General features: G+C 42.1%; 1 protein-coding gene across 4 annotated transcripts in view; it reads left to right on the top strand.

The window, feature by feature from the left end:
- The window catches only part of vegfc (vascular endothelial growth factor c), a 102,373-nt gene that overhangs the window by 42,245 nt on the left and 41,284 nt on the right, over positions 1-18,844 (top strand). For 3 of the 4 annotated variants that reach the window (XM_012922145.4, XM_076884536.1, XM_004562227.2), the window contains exon 4: positions 12,748-12,887. In XM_012922145.4, coding sequence (XP_012777599.1) covers positions 12,748-12,887 — 140 coding nt within the window. Of the gene's footprint in view, positions 1-12,747; positions 12,888-14,664; positions 14,748-18,844 lie in introns of all 4 variants that reach the window. The other variant, XM_076884537.1, reaches the window with a different exon arrangement.

Here is an 18,844-nt window from a genome sequence, read left to right as displayed (position 1 = left end):
CAACCTGCCAACACGGACGATGATGCAATTCTACACTGCAATCATCGAGTCCATCCTCACCTCCTCCATCACCGTGTGGTACGCTGGAGCCACTATCAGGGACAAACAGACTGCAGCGTGTTGTGCGCTCTGCTGAGAAGGTGATTGGCTGCAGACTTCCATCTCTGCAGGACCTGTACACCTCCAGGACACTGGGGCGTGCAGCTCGGATCTCAGCTGACCCTTCTCACCCTGGACACAGTCTGTTTGACCTGCTCCCCTCAGGCAGGAGGCTCCGGTCCATTCGCACCAGAACCTCTCGCCATAAGAACAGTTTCTTCCCCTCTGCTGTTGGACACATGAACAATAACCGTATGACTGTTCCCACCACTAACACATGACCCTACGCTGTGTTCACTGCATCATTCCATGTTTGGCACTGATCACCACCTGCACTCATGTATATATCATGTATATATCTATCTATCTACGTAGCACTTTTAATTCTTATTCTTATTTTTATTTTCATGTCTATTTAAGCGTAATTTATGACAGTATGTTTACACTGAAGCACCGCAGCAATTTCCTAATGTTGTAAACCTGCTCAACATTTGGCAATAAAACCCTTTCTGATTCTGATTCAGATTCTGATGTTAATTGCTGATTTGTTCTATCAACGGACCACTAGGTCAACAGGACTCAATTGCAGAATGTTTATTTACAAGGTGAAGGTAAAGCACAATCCAAAACACAAGAACAATATCAGGGATGGTCCTGATTCCACAGGGCAAGGTTCTCCAAGGGTCCAGTCTCTCCACAGAATCTCTCTCACAAAAACAGATCCACTCACCACTCTCACTAACAGTTTTTGCCACAGGAATCTGTGCACAGGTAGACAGGGGTATTTATTCTAGAGAAAAAGACGACCAGAGTGATCACAGATGACAGAACGGGGGCCTCACTAACTGTTAGTTCTCCAATGATTCTCCAAAGATGGTGGAATCCCTTAAGTAGTGGCAGCCAGGCAAGGTTATCAGGAACAGGTGTGTGATCACTCCAAGCTGTGTGTAGATCGAGGGGGGGAACCTGGTATGAGTCCCTCCACTGTCTCTTCTTGCCATTTTACTCCAAAGGTGGCAAATGTCAAACTCCAACAGTCTCCTCAGTTCTCCTCAAATGTTCTTGTCACATGCACAGTGAAGGTGCAGCTTGTTGGAAACACAGTGCCATTCATCCAGTCAGGCAGGATGGTGGGTTTGCCCTTCTTCTCTGATGCTGTTTGTCCACACTGCTGCTGCTTGCTGGGTCTCTTTGCTCAGGACTTTGCTGCTGTCTCTTTATCTGCCATGTTATTGCTCTTTGGAGCTGCATTCCTTGTCTTCAGGGAGGAGTGAGAGCTCGCTTGTGAGGTTGAGGGACACATGGAGCTGTAAATAATAAACTTGGCCTGAACGTTTCCAGTGATGTTAAACTATAACTTTCTTCCGACCGCTGCATGTGGAAAATTGATTCAGGTCTGCTTTTCATCTGAAAGTGACAAACTAAGACATCACCGCTCTCACAATCGGAGGCAATTACTTTTACACAGTGCACAAAGACACTGTGACGTCAGACACATTCACAATTTTTTCATCTATCACTTCACCTCATATGTCATTGTACTGAATTTGAGCAACCCTAAGCTTAATGCAGATTACTTTTAACAACTGACACAGACGTACACAAACAACACAAATAGGCCTATAACTTTCCCCAGCCTGCGTGAATCCGCACGGCCGTTGAGCTCCTGGACTCGCGTGTACCCGCGCAGTCACTGAGCTGCACCTGCCTGCGTGAAACCGCACAGCATAGGCGTTGCTCTCTTTTGTTTATAAGCCTGCGATTAACTGCACGGCTCAGGTCCGCGTGAACCCGCGCAGCTACAGCGCTCTTCTTTGAACAGTACTTACTTGGTGCTGTTCTTGCATTAATCTCGAATCCCGTCAATCACCATCCAGCGAGGAGAAAAAACAGACAGCTAATCCACCGGCCCGATGACAAATTCTCATGTCTCGGGACTTTACTACAGGAACTTCTATACGTCTTGGCTGACGTCTTTCGGCATGTCTCCTTTTCCCCTCAGTGAATGTCAATTCTAGGGATCCGGCTTTGAAGGACCAATTAATGTTGGGTCTGTCTAGCACAGGCCCACCGCTGGAACGAGACAATTTAAAAACGCAGCAAAAGCATTGAACACCAAGTAGGCAAAGTTCTTCGTGTTACTCGTGCATGAGGGAGACCTGCCTGGAGCCAAGTGTTGTTCCACCACTTGACCTCCGTCAGACTCTCAGCCAGGTTCCCCATAGCGCTCCTTTTATTGTGGTTACATGAATATGCATAGGGTCATTAACATATAACATCTTACATAGGTATACATGTGAACAATACTAGTGTGTGTGTGTGTGTGTGTGTGTGTGTGGTCAGAGTGTGACCCCATAAAGACTTCCCTAAACCTGCTGGTCTGGAAGTCCAGCAGTTCATCTAAAGAAAAGGCACTTAGACTAAAACAGATATAGCTACGTTTATCCTACCATAAAACAATAAGAGAAGGTACGACCTCTCCCATGCTCCCAGAGTGCTCTCTAATGCACACAAAGTTTGCAGACTATCAAGGATCAAACCTCTACCAATCTACAACTAATTATAAAACTCTAAGCATGTATAAGTAGATATTTATAAGCATAAATGACAATCAACAATACAAAACCTAACAGGCCTCTCACTAAAACACATTTGTTCCCATTTCTTTAATTGAATCTAGGAAAAATGCAAAACATAACACATCTTGATAGGCATAAAATAGTCATATTCAAAGCGCTGTTACCCCAAACCTTGCCAGCATGGTATAAGGTGTGAATTTAAAAATAGTGAGGAAATTGAAAAAAATGCAAAAACGTGGTAGGCCTAAAAAATATCTAAAGTAGATGAATAGTATCTGAAAGTCATGGTCTTAGTAAAAAGGAAAAATTCCAGCAAAAACCTTACATAGGAACGGAGAAATCTGGGAATCTGAAACCGAGAATCTCATATTTACAGGAAAACAACAGGGAGAAGAAACTGAGGTATGCCAAAGAAGAACTGGACTTAAAATCAGTGGCAGCAGGTTGTATGGAGTAATGACTGAAAAATATTCCAGCCACTCACTTGTGGTTTAGGGCTGCATTTCAGCCAGCAGTGTTGGGGATCTTGTCAAAATTGAGTATTGTCATATTTGGATCCACTTCCATCTGGAAAGTGTGTGATTTGTTTTTTTTGTTCTTTTGTAACGTGACAGTGATCCCAAACATACTGCCAATACATTAAAAGCATATTGATGGACCTTAACGTTATTTAAGCAGTGCAGGATCATCCTGACAGGGATCGAAACCAAAAGTCAGCCAACATCCAAAGAAGAGCTTTCAAATGTCCCTCAAAAAGACTGGAGAACTGTTTTCATTGCATATGCCAGGAGCGCGTAGGAAACAAGCTTTCATAGCCAGCTGTTGCATCTCTCTCTCTATCTCTTGTGCGTAGCAGACAAATGTTTTCTATTCTGCATTTCCCCATCGAGGGCACTAAACCTGTGGATCTCATTTCTTCCATCTTCTTAGAATGACATCCAGAGTGGCTTGGGTCAGCATAAGATATTTTCTCAGATTAACCTGTTCTTATTGATTATTATAGAAATCGATTATGCATTGATTATGGTAGGGTAGGTGGAAGATGTCAACCAGCCTTTTGGGACATTTACAAAGTGACTTGCTTAATTATTCAGTACCACTGTTAAATTCCGGAAGTTCCAGTTCAGAGGAAGGTCGCGCGCTGGACGGATCAATCGGTGGCCGCGTTACAGGACGCACTCGATGACGCAGACTGGGGCATGTTCAGAAACAGCTCCGATGATGATGTCAACGTGTTTACGGAAGCGGTTGTGGGATTCATCGGGAAACTAGCGGATGATACCGTGGAGACAAAGACTATCACAACGTTTCCCAACCAGAAGCCGTGGGTGGATAAAACCATCCGCGACGCTCTGAGATCCCGCACCGCTGCCTACAACACGGGACTCACGACGGGGGACATGGACCCGTACAAAGCCGCGTCATATAACGTGCGGAGGGCGGTGAAAGAGGCGAAGCAGCGCTACGGGAGGAAACTAGAGTCACAACTCCAACAGCGTGACTCTAGGAGCCTGTGGCGGGGACTAAGGACAATAACGGACTATAAAGCACCAACAACCGGTATGACGAACGCGGCCGTGACTCTGGCAGACGAGCTGAACACTTTCTATGCTCGCTTCGAGGCTGCAGCTAAGGTCTCCAACAATGCTAGTGTTAGCGGCGCTAACGGCTGCAGACAGGAAGATACTGCCAGCACCGGAAACGTGCTCGTCATCTCCGAGCATGAAGTAAGGAGAGCCTTCAAGAGAGTGAACACCAGGAAAGCAGCAGGACCAGACGGCATCCCAGGTCGTATCCTAAGAGACTGCGCATACCAGCTAGCTCCTGTGTTCACTGAGATATTCAACATCTCTTTATCTCAGTCGGTGATCCCCACATGCTTCAAAGAGTCCATCATTGTTCCTGTCCCGAAGAAACCCCACCCTGCTTCTCTCAATGACTATCGCCCTGTAGCCCTCACCTCAGTAGTGATGAAGTGCTTTGAACGCCTGGTCAGAGACTTCATCATTTCTTCACTACCAGACACACTGGACCCACTACAGTTCGCTTACCGTCCAAATCGTTCCACAGACGATGCCATCTCTCATCTCCTCCACACATCACTCACTCACTTGGACACTAGAAGGGGGAATTATGTTAAAATGCTCTTCATAGACTACAGCTCTGCATTTAACACCATAATTCCCTCCACACTCACCACCAAGCTGGAGCATCTGGGACTCAGCTCATCTATGTGTCAGTGGATCTCCAACTTCCTAACTGGCAGACCACAGGCAGTAAGGATCGGCGGACATGTCTCAGCCTCCACCACTCTCAGCACTGGAGCCCCCCAGGGGTGTGTCCTGAGCCCCCTGCTGTACTCTTTGTACACATATGACTGTGTGGCCACTACCAGCTCCACCACCATCATCAAGTTTGCTGACGACACCGTCGTGGTGGGCCTGATCTCTGATAACAACGAGACGGCCTACCTGAAGGAGATTAGGAATCTGGAGAACTGGTGCCAGAGGAACAACCTCCTTCTAAACGTCAGTAAGACAAAGGAGCTGATAGTGGACTTCAGCACTAAGCAGGAGAGGAACTACCAGACCCCCGTCATCAACGAGTGCCCAGTGGAGAGAGTGGACAGCTTCAAATACCTCGGAGTTCACATCACGCAGGACCTGTCATGGTCCTGTCACATCAACACCGTGGTGAAAAAGGCCCGACAGCGTCTCTACCACCTCAGACGCTTGAGACTTCCAACTGCCCTCCAAGGTGCTCAGGAACTTTTACTCCTGCACCATAGAGAGCATCCTGACGGGAAACATCTTAACCTGGTTCGGGAACAGCACCATGCAGGACAGACGAGCTCTACAGAGGGTTGTGCGGTCAGCTGAGCGCACCATCCGCTCCGAGCTCCCTGACCTGCACTCGATCTACAGCAGGCGGTGCTGGACCAAGGCCAGGAAGATCGTGAAGGACCTCAGCCATCCCAACAACAGACTGTTGAGGTCAGGAAAGCGATTCCGCTCCCTGAAGACCAACACAGAGAGACTGAGGAGGAGCTTCTTCCCGCAGGCGATACGGTCTCTCAATCACACCACCACACAGTCCTGACCCACACATATAGTTCTTACACACACACTGGACTTTCTGGACATTGTTTTCACTTCATTACTTAAATCACGCTGCTGTTATTGTGTATATGCTGCTGTTATTGTGTATATATTTATTTATATTTCTTCATACATTCTTATATAGTTCTATATTGTGTATTTTGTTGTACAGTTTTTTTTATTTTCAACTTTAATTTATATATTTTATCTTATTCTTCCCAGTTAAATTTACCCTTCATTCTAATTTGTGTTGTACAGTTATTTCATTTTTAACCTTAATTTATATTTTATTCCTTCCTAGTTAAATTTACCCTTTTTAATCTTTCATATTTATTTCCTATCTTATTCATAGCCTTTTCCTTTTTTGTTTTCTTTAGGTCACGAGCAGTTGTCCAAGCATTTCACTACATATCGTACTGTGTATGACTGTGTACGTGACAAATAAAATTTGAATTTGAAATTTGAAATTTGAATTTGAATTTGAATTTGAATTTGAATTTGAAATTAAAAGACACTCAGGACCAGATATGGGCAGCAACGGGTTACTGAGTTTTAGTCTGTAAAAAGTGACAAAACATTAGTGTCTGCTGTACACTCTGCGTGGGAATAAAACTTGTTTCCAAAGTGAAAAATTAAACTTCAAATCTGAGCGAGCACCCTGCACGCTGCCACGGGAATGTGACGTTCACAGAGAAACCCCCGGATCCCCCACTGACATGACCGCAAAGGGCAAACCTCCACCCACCGGCCCCACTCCTGCTAAACAGGTGACAATAGATTTAAGAGTGACAGGACTCAGTGTCGCTGAGTCTTTGATTTTATTTATTTTTTTGCTGTGTTTTACTTGCATCTATTTGAAAGAGTGAGTGTAAACAAAAAAACATTATTTTATTTTATATGCTGGAATATGCAGAACATAGGTTTAAATGTTAAACACATTTCTTCAAGTCAGAGACTGTTGCATATGAATTATTTTTTGCTTGATGCAATGTGCATAAAGTTAAAAGATTCAAATTAACATTTTTTTTTTAAAGAGGCTTTTTCATTTGATTCAGTTTTATATACTCAAATATGCAGAAAAAATAGAACTGGGTTGAAAGGTCTATTACTTTATTACCTATTCAGGTTTTGTATCATGCTTTTTAAAACTAACTAAGTAACTAGTTACTTTTGAAAATAAGAAATCAGCAATTAGTAACTAATTACTATTTTCAAGTAACTTGACCGACACTGCTCAGAACACAGACAGCTGTGACAGATAACAATGATGTTTCGCATGGAGAATGCACACAAGGAGCCGAGGCATGCAAGCAGTCGTTCGAGGCTGATGTCTCATATAACATGATAATGTTTCATTTGGAGTAAAGTAAATGTTACTGCTTGCTGCTGATCCAGGCCAGTGTTTCAAAAATGTGGAAGTTGTACAGATTAGATTATGTTGTCTTTAAACATTTCCTGAAGAGGCAGATCATGCAGTATGTAGTTCTCTAGCAGCTCGACAAGGAGCAGAGTGCAAAACATTAGAACACCATGAGGACATGCACAGCTAAGTACATGATGAGACTGTACAGGGTGGGCCATTTATATGGATACACCGTAATAACATGGGAATGGTTGGTGATATTAAAGTCCTGTTTGTGGCACATTAGTATATGTGAGTGGCAAACTCCTCAAGATGGGTGGTGACCATGGTGGCCATTTAGAAGTCGGCCATCTTGGATACAACTTTTGTTTTTTCAATAGGAAGAGGGCCATGTGACACATCACACTTATTGGTAATGTCACAAGAAAAACAATGGTACTTATGGTATTTATCATTCGAACTGATGTATTCAATCAACTTATTTAGGACTTCTGTTGTTCCTCCGTTGGGACTGAATTAATCACAACAAAAATTGGACTTTTGTATGATACTTAAATGTCCATTGATTAATTGCACTTTGCAAACTGAAAAAAGCATAGCATAAATATGTTTCTGATGTTGTAATTTTGAGGCGTTCCTTCCTTCAGATTCTAAGATTCTGAAAAGTCAAGAAGAGTTTTATATTTAAAAAATGTGCCAGAATTGCAAAAGTTTACCTGAACTTGTTTCTCCTTAACCATAGCAAAGTGGGTGCAGTGTGTTTGTATGCAGACATGGAAGGGCAAAAAACCCCAAATAAAACAGAGGGCTTGCAGCTGATCAAAAGTCACACAGTTTGTGTTAAAGCAGAGGCACCAAGTGGTTCATTGGATTTTCACTTACCTTGAAACAAAGAGTATATTCCCTCACCTTCTAATTGTCACATAGCTGTTTTTATGGACTCAGTTATGAATTGTAGGATGGCTTATTGTTTTAAGTTTTAAGTTTTAAGTCAGCTGTGTTATTCATTTCCTATTCATTACTGCTTGAATGAACGGGGGGTAGCATTCTGAGTCAGATGAACTGTTTTAGTGGATTCACTCAGCACAGGAAGTTAACTATTTAAGTTAACTATGTTAACTAAGTTAACTATGCCACAGAAGAATGTGAATGTAACTGTTGCTCACTGTATTTGGGTGTATATTGTATGCCATTTTTTCATGCAACTTTTCATTAGTTTATTTTAAGCCCAGATGAATGAATAGTTGTCATAAATATGAAAGTAAATTGCTTCTCTGTTATCACTGCAAGTATGATAAATTTCATGTTGACATAAATAATTTATTCATTCTCTTCCGCTTTTACTTATCAGGGTCTGAGAGGTGGAGTGGGGTGGAGCCTATCCCAGCTGTCATAGGGCGAGAGGGAGGGGGGTACACCCTGAACAGGTCTAGCACATAGAAACAAATAACAGTTTGCACTCACATTCACATCTATGGGCAATTTAGAATCATCATTTAACCTAACCCCATTTTTTTTTTAAATTGGGGTTAGGTTATATTGAAATAGATTTTTGGTTAAATTGATTAAACCAAAATTAATTTTATGTATATTATGGCTTTAACTATGGACATAAGGTCTGTTAATAAAGACTGATTGATGGATTGAATTGCATGTCTTTGGACTGTGGGAGAAAGCTAGAGTACCCAAAGAGAACCCACAAAAACACGAGGAAAACATGCAAACTCCACGCAGAAAGGCCACAGCCAGATGGTGGAGTCAAAGTCAGGACCTTGTTGCATTACCACTAACCATATAGAGAAACTGTGTTGTAGTTTCTGATGCATCAGATATGAGCACACATACTTTAAAACACTTAACCCTAGATTATACTCAGACATGGACACGGACACCTGGGGATTCAGTGACCGAGTAGTCGTTCCTGTTAAACGTCTTTGATATCTGCTTGAGCTCCAGCACCTGCGAGCATGTGCAGCTGATGCATGGTACTGTAAATTGGCCATGAATGAGTCTGGGCAGTCAGAAAGAAACAGGCAAGGTCTTCAGGTCCACTGGACCCGTGGCTAGTGGAAGTGTGGAAATCATAGGTCCTGTGTACCCTCATTTCTCCTTCCTCCTCTCTGGGCTTGTGTGTGTGTGTGTGTGTGTGTGTGTGTGTGTGTGTGTGTGTGTGAGAAAGAGAGAGAGAGAGAGAGAAGGAGAAAGTAAAGCATTGCGAATTGACCCAGGTGTGACCCAGCAGTGCTGTTCCCGCACAAGGTTGCAAAATTGGAGCACCCAACACTGTCTGCACACACATTCCCACACGTTTCACCCTTTGTCTTGCAGGAATGAATATTGGGGACCTGACACTATAAATATCTCATTGTGGTTCCACACCTGATCAAGATGGCAAAGCGATTCTCTGTTCAGACTGCCTTACAGTTGCTATTGGAAGAGACAGAGGGTTTTGATGGCGATGCAGAGGAAAAAGTTTAAGAATGTGAGGGTTGAAGAGGACGATGAGCATCGGCCAGCTCTAAAGTTTAGCAAGCTTCAAACCTCAGGACCAGCCTGCAAGCAGCCAGCCCCAAGACCAGCAGGGAGCAGCCAGCCCCAAGACCAGTGAGCAGACTGTCAGCAGCTTGCAAATAACACCGTATGGATGGTAAAAGATGGCAAAATTGAATGGTCTTCCTGCTTACGAAATGAACCAATGTGAACCAATGTGATTCGAATAATACCAGAACCTACACGCTGGGCAGTCATGCAAAAAACATCAAGTCTTCTTTTGACCTTTGCATGCAATACCCTATCAAGAAAATCATCCTGGATTGCACCAATTTAAAGGAAGCAGAGTTTTTGGAAAGACATGGAAAGTCTTGGACAAAACCGATTTGGATGCTTACTTTGGGGTTCTTATCCTTGCTGGTGTTTTCAGGTCCAAATGGGAGACCACAGAATCCCTGCAGGATGAAGAAACTGGCAGAGATCTTTTTTGGACCAGGATGTCTCTGAAAACTTTCAAAATAATTTCCAGGACCATCCGTTTTGATGACCATGATCATAGACCAGCTTGACGGCAGAGAGACAAGCTAGCTGCCATCAGGATGGTGTGGGGCAAATGAGCGGCCGGTCTCAACTGTTTTACAACCCTGGCCCCAATGTCATCATTGATGAGCAGCTGATGCCATTTCAGGGCTGCTGCCCAGTATATACCATCTAAGCCTGCCAAGCATGGTATAAAGATTTGGGCGCCTGTGATGCAGGTTCATCTTATGCATGTAACTTGCAGGTCTACACAGGGAAACGCAATGGAGGAGCCCCTGAAAAAAATCACCTTCTGACGCTGCCGGGTGCTGGGTGGTCCTTTCCGACTCGTACCAGGGTGGCTAGGCTCTAGCAGGGTTGAATGCCCATTGCCCCTGACTCTCTGGGATTCTCGCCCTTTGGCAGTGGGAAGCCCATCGGGGCCTCCCTCCTTCTTCTGCTGGAACGGGTGTGCGGTTGTCACCAAGATGTGTGGCCTTGAGTCTTCAGTACTCTTGGAGGCTGCGGATGGTGCAGTTGTCCTGGTTCCATGTCTGTCTGCCTCTGGCTTCCGGGGGGCACTGTTGAGGCTTCCCACCCTTGTTATTAAGTACATTTGTGACAAAGACAGGCATTCTAACACAAACTCTCTCCCACTCACACTACAACAAGACTCTTGATTTATGTATCTGTGTATTTTCTAATTTCTGTGGTCCTGGTGCTCTATCTTTCTTTGCTTTCTTTTCTTACAGGACCAGTTGGCAATATATTGTGTATTTCTATTTGCACTCTATCATTTTATTGTACCCCTACCCCTCTTTTCCCCTCCTTCTCCTGCCTTAGACATCATCAGATATATATATATACATTATACTATATATAATGTAATAACTGAAATAACACAAATTCAGATTCCTTGCCTACATTGTCAGAGTCTGCAATCAAAAATACTTTTTTTGTGATTAAAGATGTATAAAAAATTCTATAATAATGCAAATGCTTTGTTAAACCTTTGAACTAAAGCTGAAATTCTGCACTTGTTTGCAGAATCTGCACATCTTTGATTGGATTAAAATCCACTGTTTTGATACAAAAGGCACAATTTAATAAAAAATGTCATTGTTCAAAAGCTGAGAGAACAAAATGTTTCCTTTACAGAAAACATTTTTTTGCTCTTTTTTGCTCTCTTGTAAAAAATTAAGAAGCCATTCCCGCTGTACAAATTGTGGCTGTGGAATTGGTATCTTAAAATTGTCCACTACGCCCTTCTCCACACATTGAGCTTTCATACTGCATAATCAGAGCAAATCTTATTTTAAAATGCCAGTATAATTTGCACTTGGCCCCTCTTTCAGCCAGTGAAAACTAACATTTTATTGCTGTTGTCTTCTCTCGGTCAAATTGCAACTTTGTGCATTGACCAGGCAAAAGATGTTATACAGATACTTCACTGTATTCACTGAATCATATTTTTTTAAAATTTTTTTTACAACACTACAACTGGCAGTGTAGAAAAGTACTTACTGGTAACTGGGTATGCTGTACCAGAATGCTCACCAGATTGACTGTTTAGCAAAGTAAAGCTGGCTAAACTGCCTCACTCAGAATCACACAATGCCACAATGAAAGGAAGTTTAGAGGAGATTGGGGATAAGGTGATGCAAATGCAGTACCAGTCAAAGTTTGGACAGTTCTACTCATTTGTACTCTGTGATTTGATACATGATATATATGATATACTACTATATACTGAGAAAAAAGTGATCCAAACCAAAGTACTGGTAATGAATTGAAGCCAAATTTTTTTTGGTGATCTTTGTAGAAGCAGTAGAAGCACTGCTATAGGGAAATCCAAAGTGGCCAACCGCAGGTGTTACAGTCTAAATGTAATGTTCTTGATCTCTCTTGGCTGACTGAAATGTGTTTGTCTTACAGTGCCCAATGTGCTCAGCATTAATGCACTTGAAATCTGAGGTGTATGAAAAAAGAATTCAGTTAACTGTGATCTGCAACCTACTAGGATCTAGCTGTGATATTTTACACACTGAACCTTTGATGTGCAAGTTTAAGTGTGATGGAGCAGCTGAACAGACTATATTTGGGAGTGAAGGATGACACTGATTGACATTTGACTGGGTGGTAAATCCATTTGAGGGTTACCTACGCCACTGGAGCCTTGAATGTTCACTAGCTACCAAGTGATGTCTGGCAAGCAAATTATTTTATAAGTGTATGGGGCTTTAGACTTTTTCTCTTTCTTTTAATTCATTTTCAAAACACATAAACCATATGTAACACGGGCTAGTTATTCTCTAGTTATATTGTGATCCCCAAACTAGTAAAAGAAAAATAAAGCTAATAGGTTTTAGGCCTTAGACTATGTTTCCATTCCTGAATAGTTGTTTAGAGAAGGCCCTTATCTTCTCAGTGAGTATAGACCATTACCATATTTCACCTATTTCACATTGTAATGTACCATTGTATTGACTTTTTTGAGATACTCTCTTTGACAAATTGATAGGATGTGCATTGCTATTTTTACAGTGCATATCAATATACATTCTTTTAATTCACGTTGCTTCTTTACAACTCTTTGCAGCTGTTTGAGATCAGAGTGCCAATCACCCAAGGGACGAAACCAGTGACCATCAGTGTAGCCAACCACACCCAGTGCAGCTGTCTGTCCAAACTGGATATCTACAAGCAAGTTCACAGCATCATCAGAAGAGCATTGCCTGAGTAAGTCTCTGTCAATGTACATACACAGATTAGCTGTATGTGCTAATTATCACAAGATCTGACTTAATAACCCGGCGCACGCGCATATGTGTGTGTGTGTGTTTGTGTGTGAAAAGGAATAAAACAGCCTTTGCTTTTCCAGTGGTGGTTTCATTCTATTATGACGATGGTTGGTTCCTGGACTGTGTGTATCTACAGCAGGTGTTGCAATTCAACACATTGCAAATTTTTCAATTCAATTCAATTCAACTTTATTTATATAGCGCCAAATCACAACAAAAGGCGCCTCAAGGAGCTTCATAGGTACAGAGAAAAACTCAACAATCATATGACCCCTTATGAGCAAGCACTTTGGCGACAGTGGGAAGGAAAAACTCCTATATAACAGGAAGAAACCTCCGGCAGAACCAGGCTCAGGGAGGGGCGGGGCCATCTGCTGCGACCGGTTGGGGTGAGAGAAGGAAAACAGGATGAAAGACATGCTGTGGAAGAGAGACAGAGGTTAATAACAGATGTGATTCAATGCAGAGAGGTCTATTAACACATACTGAGTGAGAAAGGTGACGGGAAAGGAAAAACTCAATGCATCATGGGAATCTCCGGCAGCCTACGTCTATTGCAGCATAACTAAGGGAGGATTCAGGGTCACCTGGTCCAGCCCTAACTATATAGAATAGAATTAGAATAGAATTCAACTTTATTGTCATTGCACATGCACAGGTACAGGGCAACGAAATGCAGTTTGCATCCATCCAGAAGTGCTTTAGTGATATAGATATATTACAATATATATTAGCAATAGTATAGATATGTAAGTATATTACAGAATGGGTCTATTATGGTATGTTATAATGTACACGGTATGAAGTATGTTGTGAATATTCTATAACTATAGGTATGTACAGGCTGTAGTGAGTACAAGCTATGAACAGGATATAAATATGAAAAACTATACAGAATATGAAATAAATAACTTTACAGAAATCTGAGATATACAGTTATACAGAAATGGGAACTATGCAAGTTGTAAACAGTTGTAGGGTTAAAAATTATCGTATGTACAGAATGATTATTTACAGAGCTATACAGTAGTGCAGTTAAGATAAGTGAGATATGTGGATAATTTCTACAGAGGCTATATAAAGTGCTATATGCTTTAGCAAAAAGGAAAGTTTTAAGCCTAATCTTGAAAGTAGAGATAGTGTCTGTCTCCTGAATCCAAACTGGAAGCTGGTTCCACAGAAGAGGGGCCTGAAAACTGAAGGCTCTGCCTCCCATTCTACTTTTAAATACTCTAGGAACAACAAGTAGGCCTGCAGAGCGAGAGCGAAGTGCTCTAATAGGGTGATATGGTACTACAAGGTCATTAAGATAAGATGGGGCCTGATTATTTAAGACCTTTAACCTTTTCTAGGTTAACTATGGCATTTGTATGTTCCTGTGCTTATACCTGCATGATACATGCTGGGATTTATGACCAGCTGACCCTTGGAATTCTCTTAGCAAGTTCTTCTTGCCAGTTTGTGTCCTCTGAAAACACTGCTGTTATAGAATGGAATAAAATGGCAAATAATTTAACACAAATCCGCATATTTACAGTGACAAATGTTTTTTACTTTGTTCAGCCAAGTGTGATCTACTTAGGTGCAGACAAAGTGGCTTACGCTGTGGAGCATTACCTGAAACAGAGGTGTACTTTTCATATTGGAAACGATTGACGGTGAGAACTAAGATTTCTTCCATCAATCCATCCATCTATTTTCTGCTGCTTATCCAGGGCTGGGTCGTGGGGGCAGCAGCCTAAGCAAGGACCTCCCTCTCCCCAGACACCTCCAGGCATTCCCAGGCCAGCTGAGAAAGGTAATCTCTTCAGCGTGTCGTGGGTCTGTCCCATGGCCTCCTTTGGTGGGGCATGCCCGAAGCACCTCATCCAGGAGGGATTCTAGTCAGATCCCTGAACCACCTTGACTGGCACCTTTCCATGTGTAGGAGTTGTGAATTTGCTCTAAACCACTCTTGGATGGCTGAATTCCTCACCTTCTTTAAGGGAGAGCCACCCTTCGGAGATAGCTTATTTACCACCGCTTGTATCCAGGATCTCATTTATTGTGTTCACCAGATCTCAGTACTCAGATCTTGTGATAATAAGCTAGGCTAGGGTAGGGTTTTGCTTTTTTACACTCATCTCTTCCCTTAATTACAATAACCTGATGCAATGTCCTCATCACTGCAGCCGTAGCCCCAATCCACCTGTCAATCTCCTCTTCCTTTCTCCCCTTAATCAGTGCGAGCTGGAGGCCACCAGCTGATGAACCCAGCAGAACCACATTATCTGCAAAATTAAAGACAATATTCTGAAGCCACTTGGCCATCAACCTGGATATGCCTAGAAATTCTCTATGAACAGAACTGGTGTCAAAGCGCAGCCCTCACTCGGTCCAACACCCACCAGAAATGAGTTATTGCTGACAATGTGGACCAAGCTCCTGCAACAATTACAGAGCTCAAATGGCTAATAGCAACAGGCCAGACACCCCATGCTTCCCATGCTCCTCCCACAGGATACTCCATGGGACCAAATTGAGTGCCTTCGCCAAATCAACAAAACACATGTAGAGTGGTTGGGCAAATTCACACACAGTCTTATATATCCTTGAGAGGATAAAGAACTAATCAAATGTTCAGCAACCAGAGAACAAAAATCGCATTGTTCCCCCTTTATTTGAGGTTCGAAAGATGGATTAACATTCCTCTACAGTACCCTGCCATAGACCGTCCCAGGGAGGCTGAAGAGTATAATTTCCCTGTAGTTAACCCTCCGATACCCCATCCTAAAGATGGTGACCACCACAGCAGTCTGATAATCCAGAGGAACCACTCCAGAGTGCCACATGATGGAGTAGAGTTGCGTCAACCAAGACAACCCTGCAACATTCTGGGCCTTCAGAAACTGTATTGACAGAAACCTCATTCACCCCAGAAACCCAAACACCAATGAGTTGTTTAACTGCCTCAATGATTTTGCCCTAGTGATGGGCAAGTCTTCCCCCTCATCCCCATACTCCCTTCCACCGCCCAACTGTCTTGTCAGTTGAAGTCAGCAACATCCCACCTACACTATACACCATGTGAGTAGAACACCTCTTTCCCATCCTGAGTCTCCTGATGGTTTGCCCAAAATTGTTTTGAGGCAGGCTGAAAGTCTTTTTCCTTGTCTCACCAAACTCCTCCCTCACCTGGGGTTTGGTTAAACTATTACTTTAGCTGCATTCCGCTTGGCCTGCTGGTCCACATCTCATTTAGGAATTACCACCACGACAGGCACCAACCACCTTGTAGCCCCAACTCCTTCACAGCAGCCTCAAACAGAGGTGCAGAACATAGTTCATTTGGACTCAATGTCCCCAGCCTCCCTCAAAATCATTTTAAAGTTCTCCTAGAGAACATTATATCAGAATTTTTTATTTAATGTTCATTACATGTTGTTATTTGTTTACATATTATATTATATAATAAATTGGCTAAATGCACACATATAAGCCAAAATTATGACCACTAAAAGGTGGGGTAAGTTACTTGTGCAGTCTGCATATGTCCAGTCACATGCAAACTATCATTGTTCACTGAACAAACTGCTCTCCCTCATGGACAATTCATCTCAACCACTCTATTCAACACTACTGAGCCATCAGAAATCCTTCCCACTTGTGATTTAACCCTGCTACTAAAAAGAACACCTCAGGAAATCATTCCCACCATTCTCTGTAAAGCTGTAACATAATTCTTCTTTCTGTGACAGGCATGCCACAGAAACGTATGCCCGACAGAACACACCTGTTAGGCAAATGTTTTCACACATACTTTTTCATACATGTAATAATAATAATAATAATGTATACTTTATTAATCCCCATGGGGAAATTACTTGTTTTTCTCTGCATTTGACCCATTCACTCAGTGAAGCAGTGGGCAGCCACTAAGCAGGAACCCAGGGTGCAGTATGTAGGGACGGTACCTTGCTCAGGGGTCCCTCAGGGTAGCCGTTCAGTGGATTCGAACCCCCGACTTTCCAATCATGGGGCGACCACTCTACCTACTGAGGTATCCCTGCCCCCATGTATTTCTGCATTATACCCTTTTGCAGTTGTTTCTTCTTTATGGTATACATATTATGTGTTAATGCAATTTGCACTGCTCGGTTGCACTCCTACCTTTTACTCATCACTCAGGAAAAAATTGTCATAGTATAAGGCCTATAGCACTTGGAATGTGGCGTTTATTTATTGTACACTGTACCATTTTTATTCTTTATCATGCTACGGTAACAGAAAAATGTATCTATGATTGTCATGTGTATGCTTTTTAAAAGACAGTCACTTCTAGTCATAGAAGTGACTAGATGACAGAAACCAGCATGACAATTTACCTGCTAGGAAGCCTTTGGACAAAAGTTTGCCCCACTGACTACCTCCTGCCTCAAAATATGAACTCTAGCCTCTTGAATTCCATATCCTGCAACCACATTTCCTGTGCTAAAACAATACTTACAAATTTGTTTATTTAGAAGGAATAAATAGTAATTGTGTTAATGCCAGAATCTAAGACAATGAACCACCACAACAGAGGCTCTAATGTGCTACATGTAATGTGCAAAAATCTCAATGTATTTGCACCCATTCAAACAGCCCAAACAGTGGAGATTGGTGGACTGTTTCTTTTACAACCCCATAAAAACAAGATCACTCTCATAATCAGGAGAAAGAATCAGAATCAGAATACTTTATTAATCCTGAAGGAAATTAGGGGTATATTTTCAGACAAAACCTAAGCCATTGTTTATCTCTATCTAAAGACCAAAAGATAGTGTAGGATCAGTTTTTGGTACATTCCATGGTCATTTCACCTGTGTCTTTCTTCATCCGTTTGAATCTGTATTTTTACTTTGTCACATGACAAAGCCGAAAGAGAGATTGGCTCAAGACAGCCAACCGGAAAGCTTGGCTTATAAAAAATATTGCTAAGCTCCATGATCCACCATTGCTGTAAAAACAATGGTCCATTGGCGTAAAAAAATTTGATGAACTTTCAGCAGCTCTGGCTTAGAAATAAAGAAATGCCATTTCCTTAAATCCATTTGATTCCAAATTACAATGCAGAAATGAGAGAAAATCACCCAATTGCATTAACATAGCCTTACGAGGCTTTTTAAAATATGAGCTGGTAAATGACTATCTTGACTGTTTCTTTGTCTTGCCTGATTCTTGTTATAATGTGCTTATTTTTGTTGAAAAAAAATAATAAGAAAAGACACTCAGTAAAGCCGCTACTCCTCAATGTCAAACAGGAGCCAGTAGAGGTGGTTTAGGCATTTGAGACCTCCTGGAGACCTCCTGAGTAGTGATGATAAATTCGATTCTTTTTACTGAAACAAGTTTGAATAAGTCACTCACCAAAATGAATCGTGTTTTTTGAGTCACTTGAGTCACTGAGTCAGTTACCCAGAGAGTGCAAAAAATTTACATTTTCACTCAAACTTAATTTGGTTCTCTTTTCATGTATATCCTACTGCTAAGATGATTGAAAAAGAAAAACAACTATTTTTATAGAGCAAAAAAGAGCAAAAAAATTTAGATTTCTACAGGGAAAATGTATTTTATTTATTTTTATTTTTATTTTATTAGTATTTTCCTCAAATGTGTCAAATATATATTTTCTCATCTAAATGTCCACTGAGCTGTGAGCCAGGGGGTGGTAATGCACCTTAACAACCAAGAAGAAGAAGCTGTGAGCAAAGGAGGGGGGTGGGGGGGGAGTGAGTGAGAGATTTGCTTATGCTACGATTCAGCACAGGAAAGGAGGGGGTGGGTGAGTGAGTGAGTGAGTGATTCGTTCATTCTACGATTCAGCACAGCAAGGGAAGGGGGTGAGTGAGTGAGGGATTCGCTTATGCTACGATT

The sequence above is a fragment of the Maylandia zebra genome, linkage group LG6 (genome assembly GCF_041146795.1).
Source record: "Maylandia zebra isolate NMK-2024a linkage group LG6, Mzebra_GT3a, whole genome shotgun sequence".
Lineage (NCBI taxonomy): Eukaryota > Metazoa > Chordata > Actinopteri > Cichliformes > Cichlidae > Maylandia > Maylandia zebra.
This window is presented reverse-complemented; position numbering and strand designations above follow the sequence as displayed.